Raw genomic sequence first — 8,914 nt, forward strand, 5'->3', positions numbered from 1 at the left:
TTCCACACTGTCCATATTCGGGCAAGGAGATTTGCATAAGTGCCGCCCCAAAATGCATACGTAGGTTGAAGTAAGCCAATAGTCACACTCGTATGATTTTGGGATTTCTTTTTTATTGACGGAGGTGGATACGAGCATACTTTTTACACCCACTCTTTTTAAGATTATATATTGTTTCAAGCTATAATTATTTTAAACAAACCTTTAATCTCTTTATCTTACTTGACCAATCTTAAACATATATTTATTTAAATAATGTTTAATTTACAATCTTAAATTTGTAATCCTTAAAACTGAAAGAGAACAAAAGAACAAGTATAGTTATTTACATTAACAACGCGTTATTTTAACCCATCATTCTTTAATAGTGATTGGGGTTTGTATCTATGTTGAAATAATTTTCAGGAATGCTGTCAATCATCTAATCACAAACGCATTGAATTCACACTTATGTTCATACTTAAGTATGTTAGTTTTTAGTATAATAGCGCCATCTCGTGACGTCACTCTTAAGTTTTTTTAACAGCTGTGAATGACCTGTCTGTCTACGACTAGAAATGTGTAGATAGTCTTGTTCATTGGATCACCAATCATCGGCTCCAAGACATTATACCAATGTAAACATTCTTACATCACTTAAATTAATTTCATTTTAAGTCTCTGCTCTCTAATATATGTTGTTTCTTAATTGTTTAGCCATAATTTGCGTCTCTTTGTCATTTTTAATCTCTCATTTTGAGACCTCATGTATGTTATTGACATAAACTTTCTTACCATAGCCTACCATCAAATTGATAATTAGTTATATTAACAATTAGCTCTTAGTTACATAAGTCCACTCTTTAGTTTATGATTTGTTTATCTAGTTATTATTTATTTATTTATTTTATTTTTGCTTATTGTAATGTTGCATACAGCGATGCAATGAGCTTAAAAAAATTTGTAACAATCGGATACACCTTCTTATTTATGTTGTAGTTTACTCGGCCTATCCTAATTTCTTTAATATTATTGCATATTATCAAATGTACTGTCAAAAAATACACCATGGGAAAATACATACTATACGAAAATACTGAAAAAAATATTTAACATTTAAAGATCATTGACAATAACATATATTGTTTTCTGTAAGTTTAGGGTTTAGGTGTTAGGTTAGGGCAGTGATTCTTAAACTTTTCTCCTCCCCTTCTGTATGGTGAACCCCTTCAACCCCCCCCCCCCCCCCAACCACCAAGACAATTCATAAAATAAAACATTTACTTAGAATTTAAATGAAACTAAATATATCAAAATGATACCATTTGGTGCTGTTGGCCTTTAGCCTTATTTTTCTGAGGCTCAATTACACAGAATTTATGATAAATTAATGCATTTCATAAAATCTGCCATACAACTGCATTAAAAATTCTTAATTTTGCATTTGTGAAGGTATTTGATAGGATAGGAAAACAATTGACAATAGATAATAAAAACCTTTATATAACTAAATAAAGAAATAAATAACCATTCTGTGCCGAAGTTATAGTCAGTGGGCATCAAATAAGTACACATTGCATATTTGGCATGCTCATAGTGGAGCTTATCTCTCAGCCATTTGTTCCACCCAAAAATGCACAGTTAATAGGCAAAACAGTTTGTTATCTGTGTGTTGCACTTTTTAAACAAAAAAATAATGAGGTAGTGAAATCAAATGGTTTTAAACTAAAAATATCGAAATGATACCATGTAGTGCTGTTGGCCTATAGCCTTATTTTTCTGAGGCTTAATTACACAGAATTTATGATGAATTGATGTAATGTCATAAAACTACACTCTAAAAAAATGCAGCATCAAGTTAAAACAACTTGGTTTTGCAAGTCATTTCAATCTACTAAGTTTTGACCTGTGAATAGTTGACATAACTTATAAAAAACAAGTTGAAATTTTTTTACTTAATTGTTTAAGTTAAAGTAGCATAAAAATATATGTCAATTTGACAAAAATGCTGCATGCTTTTTTCCAGTGTGGGACCCTCTGGCTCCATCTCACAACCCCAAAGAGGGGCCCGCCCCCAGGTTTGAGAACCACTGGGTTAGGGGACAGTTTGTATTGTAAGTCATTACCTCTATGTCCCTACGGTGATAATAAACCAGACGTGCCTGTGCATATGTGTGTAGATACTTATCTGTACTTTTTTGCAAACTTGTTTACAGAAGTGAGCTAAATCAAAATATCTTTCTGTTTGGATTAAGGTTCTGTATAACTAATTGTTATAACTAAATATAACGATTAGTTGTCAGCATGTCCCCATGCATTTATATAACTAAGCAAATATGAAATGTGAGCGTTAGAAATAGGTGTAGGGTCAAAGAGTTGATTAAAATATATACCGTATATAATAACAATACTCCATGGAAAGTCATCATGAAGATAGTTATAGTGTTTGTGTTAATTATGTGTTGGTTAAGTGGCAACAATGCCGTCACAGATTTATTCCTCTGCCTCCCGTTTCCAGACGTGGCATTCTGTCTGCACAATTCTTTTTTACGGCACAGTTTTCACCTGCTACTGAATCCAGACTGTCAAACCAAATAAGACAACCTGATACTGAAGGTAAACTGCATTTCCTGATTACTTTTAATGCAATATATTTATATATTTTTTATTATTATTATAAAAACACTTGGTTGCATAGTGATGTAATCACTGAGTTGTTATTAATACTTACTAATATTAAGACAAATTGACAAATGAAAAGGACAAGACTAACATTTTTATGTTGATACATTTGTTCACAGATTTCGAGTCGAATTGTAAATGTTTTAAAATTTGAATTTGTGAAGGTATTTAATAGAATAGGAAAACAGTTGACTAAAGATAATACAAAAACCTTTATAAACCAAAATAAAGAAAGAAAAAAACATGTTGTGCCGGAGTTATAGTCAGCAGGCTTCAAAGAGGTACAGTAAGTACACATTGCATATTTGGCATGCTCTCAATTTGATAAAAGAATTGGCTCCCACTTAGTGGAGCTTATCTTTTAGCCATTCCATCCACCCAAAATGTACTTTTAACAGGCAAAACAGTTTGTTGCACTTTTTAACCTTTTTCTTTCCCCCATGGCAGCCCTATGACATAGGAAAATGGGAAGATACAAACAAACTATAATGAGGTAGTGAAATCAAATGGTTTTGTCCCATGAAAATGACAACAATCGCAATTTTAATGGCATCCTGTCTACAATTTAATGGCATCCCGTGTGGCCTTTGGTCTGCCAGACTCAGGTCTCTCTCTCTCTCTCTCTCTCTCTCTCTCTCTCTCTCTCTCTCTCTCTCTCTCTCTCTCTCTCTCTCTCTCTCTCTCTCAGCATCCTAGAGGGCAGGGCTTAATGTTTGAGTGCCCTCTTTTCTGTGTGTACCCCTCCTCTTCTTTTTATGCTCAGATGATGAGTGCCTTTTTAGTAAAGACTGACGGACTGTGAAAACCCAGTGCAGTGGAACCAAGGTGCTACTTTACTTATTTTTGATCTCTCATCTCCATTATTCTCTCATACTCTCTTTCCTTCTCATCAAGAAGAGGAAGTTCTTGAGGTACCAACCAGACGTGAAGGCTGCCTGAGAGAGGGACACGTTATTAAGCAGGAAACATGGCAAACCCCTGCAGGACCGTTATGGAGCTTTTGGGGCTGTTGATTGGGACAGGAGGCTGGTTCTGCTCACTGGCTGCCACTGTAATGCCTCAGTGGCGCTCTCTTTCTACTGAGCTGCTGGCCACTGAGAGCATTGAACAAGGGCTATGGGAGGACTGCGTGATGCAGGAGGTAGTTGGCATAGAGTGTCGTCCTCACGACACCATCCTAGGCCTCGATAACACCCTCACGCTGGCTCGGTTTCTGATGTGCCTGTCAAATGCAGCATCTCTTCTTGGGATTCTCCTGGCCATTCCTGCAATGAGTCAGATCAATTGTTGCAAAGGTGAGGAGGGACAGTGCATAAAAAGAGGACTGAAGATCACAGCTGCTGTGTTTTTATGCATCGGTGGTTTGCTGGTACTCACCTCGGTTTCCTACGTCGCCTCCGACATCGTTCACAAGTTTTTCGATGAGACAATACCCCACGGAGTGCCACGCTCCGAGTTTGGGGATGCACTGTTTGTCGGCTGGGCTGCAGGATTTCTTGAAATTGTTGCTGCTGCATTGTTATTTGCATCTAGTGTGGGCTCAAGAGACCGTGAACCTCATCTTGTATATCATCATCAAAGGCAAGAGATCAGTACTGTTGATGGCTCCATAAGAAAGCGCACGGAGTATGTTTGAGTTTAAAAACTTAGGTCCTTCCCGTCTCAAACAGTTGGTCTTGAGATGCCTGTATATAGGAATATTGATGGAGCAGAGAAATGTGAATTGAGATAGATTGTGAACTGGCCTTTAAATGTCACTGAGGCTTTATTTCTCTTTTAACATTTATCCATCAAACTGATGAAACAGGTAATACATTGTTATGGATTTATCTTTTGATGTCCAAATGGTTTATTTTTCTTATCAGAAATGTATAAAGCCTAAATAGTCAGTCCTTTTAAAAAGCTATAGTGAAAAAAGTAATATAATAGTTCTAGTTTACCGGCAGAATTTTGTAAAACGTTTAAAATGCAATTTGTGGATTTTCATAAAGGAATATTGTTCACAAATACTGATTAAACATTTGAAGTGTGTTTTTCTAATTATTGTTTGGCTTTTGTATAGACATACATTTTTGTGCATTTGGGTTCTTTGGGTTCTTCAGACCAACAAAAGAGACTTTATCAAATATCACAAGAATATGGTAATGTTAACATGGACTTGCTTACTAAAAGCCACCCATATATAGCTTTGATGTCTTACCAAATATTCCAGATTAACCTCCCCCTATATGGACCCTTAATGTCACCTGCAACATATTGTTTAGGAGTCAAGTGAGGAGCACATACAGAGCAGCTGGTTGTCTATTTTTGTAGAACTGACTGAGATTTTAAGTGATACAAATATGCTCTATTGTAAACTACATGTATTTATTTATGTATTACTTCTGGTTTGTTAGGGGGAACCATTTTGCATAACAGTAATATATTTATGTTTTATATGAAGTTTGACTGATTTCACCTTAAAAAATAAGACAAAATCTAGTGTGTTCACTCAGGTGAGCTAATAGCAATAAAATGTCTGCTTGAGTGTAATTGTCAAAACAGAGACTAAGCTGTGTCTAATGAAGGCTCTAATGAGCAGCATGTTTTCTGTGGAATGCCAAATAGTTCTGCCTCCTCCTTTCTATCATTACTGTGATTTGACCAGGTTAATGGCAGGGTTACTTTCTAACAGCTACCGTCCTCATAACCAGGCAGAAGCACAAGAACCCTCTTTTAAAATGAACTACTAAATCACTAAATTATAGATGTCTTGAATGTCTAGCTCTACAGCTTGTAATATACTGTAAATCGTCAGTCAAAAGTAAATCTATAAATGTTTAGTGCCTTTGAGAATATGTATGAAGAACTTAAAACAGCAGTAAAAAGAGTAAAAAAAACACCAATAGCACATTTTTGCAAATGTGAATTATTTACTTGAAATTTGCTGTTTAAACTAATGTGAATGGCTTTCAATTTTGACAAAATAAATTCATCGATTTGGAACAACTTAACATAAACATTTATATCAACCCCACCCCATCACTGTAAAAAATCAACCTGCAATTCAACCTGTTATTTTAAGTTTTAATTGATAGAAGTTAACATACCTTATAAAAACAAGTTGAAATTGTTAAATTATATGTTGATTTGACAAAAATGCTGCATTTTTTTTAAGTGCAGCAAAATCCATGGCTTATGCTGATATCCAGTAACTGTGCTGGATTCAATATACCAAGATTTTTATTATTATTATTTAGAAATATGATGAAAATGTGGCATATGGGGAAAATGTTCTCAGACATGAAGGCGCCACACAAATTGTGCCCTGATCGAACTTCCTGTGATGGATATTGATAATGAAAATGAAAATGGGTGGTATGTTTAGACTTAGATGTTTAGCTATAAACCCTCATTTCCAGCCTTTGGCTGGGAGGAGAACAACCCAGAAACGGGAAATGGTGTGTCTTCGACTCATTAGGAACAATGTCCTAATGCGGCTTACAGCAAACAATCGGGAGTGAAAGAAGCTGATAAACATAAACGTTATGTTGTAAACACTATTCAAAAGCATTATTTGTTTATTAATATATTTGTGCAAATATATGGTGTATTGTCCCTTTTAAATAAACAAACAAATAATTTTATGTTTTTTAACATGTCAAAAAAAACTTTTTATTTAAAATCACAATCTTTAGAGAACAGTAAGAGAAATAAAGCTGGTGGTACTATCATTTCAAATGCAATTCATTCCTCCTTCCTATTATTTAATGTTATCATATCACAGTTAATATTTGCAGTATTGTGCAATAACTTTCAAATAATGTAGTGGTACAAATGGGTAAATATATGAATAAATAATGCTGAAAAGTGTCATTTTACAGATTGCTCTCCAAGGACAGTGCAAGAAATTTAAAAAGCTATGCATATGAGCAGAGGTTAAGATGACCCATGTTTTACAGATGACAACTCAAGGCCATGAGATACTACAAAGAAATTCCATAACCTTCTAAAAATGCCAATGGTTTCTCACAAGTGAACATCTAACACCAGCAGTGTTGATCATACAACACACCCAGCAGTGTGTTCCAACAAACCCAACAAACGATCCTTCAACACACCCATCAGAACACACCCACAATACACACCACAACTTGCATATCCAACCCCCCTTACAGGTACAGCTTTGAATAGCTCCAATTATTCTGAAATTCATGACTAATTATATTAAATCATTTTCAAATGAGTCAAATTATTTTTATAACCCATTTCCCAGGCTTTTTTTTTATAAAAGTGCTGCATGTATAAAGAGATATTTTGTTTGCAAATGATAATTACATTAAGTATTTGGTGCGTTCACACCAGATGCAGAAAAGGCGGTAAGCGCGAGTGATTTACATGTTAAGTCAATGCTAAGATGCGAATAGGCATCCTGCATCGCGGTAAACGTGAATGTCACAACGCTGATGACACGAGTTGAAAAATCTGAAATTAAGCGGATTTTCGCGCCGCATTAACCAATCAGGAGCTTGCTCTAGTAGTGACGTGATTACAGGAAGCAAGTGGAGGGAGAAAAACATAGAGCTGTTTGAAAAAATTGATTCCATGAACCGATTCTAAACATTTCATTGGGTCAGTCATTGCTCTGATTGCCTACATAATGCTGAAATAATCATTCCAACCTTTGGAATCGACTCTCAATTCCCAAGGCATCAGAATCAAGGAATCTATTGTTTTTGGAATCGATTCCCAGCCCTAAAAAAATGAAACAACATTGGAGGACAATCATCATTGCTACACGAGACATCTCCATACTTTTACAGGAATTAAAAGCAGCTTGTTTGGAATAAAATTAGGGGGTTAAACAATCTGGTAAGTTTACTCAATTTGAGCTATATAAGCCCCTCCCAGAATGTGAATTTACAGTGAATGTCTCAAATGACTAGAATTTCACACACTACTTTCACACGCGAATGAAGTGAGTAAACTCAAACTGTTCAAGCGTCCAACAACACGCGAATAGCACATTTTTGCCCCCTCTTCTGCGTCTGGTGTGAACACACAGTAAGACAGACACATCAATACACATCAATGTAAAGACTGTATAAAAATATGATCTAATCCAGTGGTTCCCAACATGGGTTTGATATGCTAAACAAGTAAAAAAAACATCTTTAAAACATGTGCTTACTATGCCAATATAAGGTAGTCAAATTTATTTCTTATGTAAAATACTTACAATTACTATCTAAAATATTCACAATCTGAGCTCCCCAACCCCAAACTATGGTATAAATATATATGCTAAAGGGATCTATAATAAGTTCAATAAGTTTCTTTAAAGGAACAGTATGTAGGATTGTGGCCAACACTGGTATTGCAATCACAAAACTTGTGGCTAAAACTGGTACTGCAATCAACTGGTGGCCAGTACACAAAATGACAACATAAACATCAGTTGAGGGCTGCAACTCCACTTTTTAAATGAAAATATCCTGGCCAGATCACTGTTGTCAGTGATACAAGTTTTTGAAATGAAAATGATTTCTTAATGTCTAGTGACATCAGGGCCATTTTATGATGAATTGATATACATTTCTTACATACTGTTCTTTAATGTAAAGTTCACCCCAAAATGAAAATTCTGTTATCATTTACTCACCCTCATGTGTATGAGTTTTTTCATTTTGTTGAAAAAAAAGTTATTTTGATAAATGATGGTTGATACCTACTGACTTTCATATAGTAGGAAAAACAACCTGTGTACCGTTTAATGTCAGCTTAACACCATTTGTCATAATATCGTTGTTTGTGTTCAACAGAAGAGAGAAACTTATACAGGTTTAAAACAACATGAGGGTCAGTAAATTATGACAGAATTTTCTTTTTTGGCTGAACTATCCCTTTAAGGACATAACATAATATGCAGATATGCAGCAATAATTTTAATACTGTATATACATTTATTATATAAACATATTTATTACTCTTAAATGGAACCTTTATAAACTTTTAGGGGTGATTTCCCCCTTAAAGGGTTTAGTCTGAGACTAAAATGCATGTTTGAGCTGCCTTCATTTAAAAACATCTTGCACTGACAAATCTTAACATATCAGTGACATTGTTTTGTCTCAAAATGCACAAAAAAGTTTTTTGCTAAGGTATAAAATCTTCTTAAAGGTCACATATTGTCAAAACTGAAATGTTGTGTCTATTTTCATGATAACTGAGGTCTAGGGGCTATGTTACCATATAAGTTTCAAAACAGTCATTT

The 8,914-nt window shown here is 34.8% G+C and overlaps 1 protein-coding gene across 1 annotated transcript; it reads left to right on the forward strand.

The window, feature by feature from the left end:
* The first annotated feature begins 3,437 nt into the window (after positions 1 to 3,437).
* On the forward strand, positions 3,438 to 5,552 carry cldn33b (claudin 33b). Its single transcript, XM_065298271.2, has one exon. It carries the CDS (start codon positions 3,629 to 3,631, stop codon positions 4,295 to 4,297), a length of 669 nt encoding a protein of 222 aa, XP_065154343.1. The 5' UTR covers positions 3,438 to 3,628; the 3' UTR covers positions 4,298 to 5,552.
* Positions 5,553 to 8,914: the final 3,362 nt, after the last annotated feature.

The sequence above is a fragment of the Paramisgurnus dabryanus genome, chromosome 7 (assembly GCF_030506205.2).
Source record: "Paramisgurnus dabryanus chromosome 7, PD_genome_1.1, whole genome shotgun sequence".
In the NCBI taxonomy this organism is placed as follows: Eukaryota; Metazoa; Chordata; class Actinopteri; order Cypriniformes; family Cobitidae; genus Paramisgurnus; species Paramisgurnus dabryanus.

Excerpts from the sequence above, each read along its gene's own strand:
- cldn33b (XM_065298271.2), top strand. The coding sequence starts at position 3,629 with ATGGCAAACCCCTGCAGGACCGTTATGGAGCTTTTGGGGCTGTTGATT.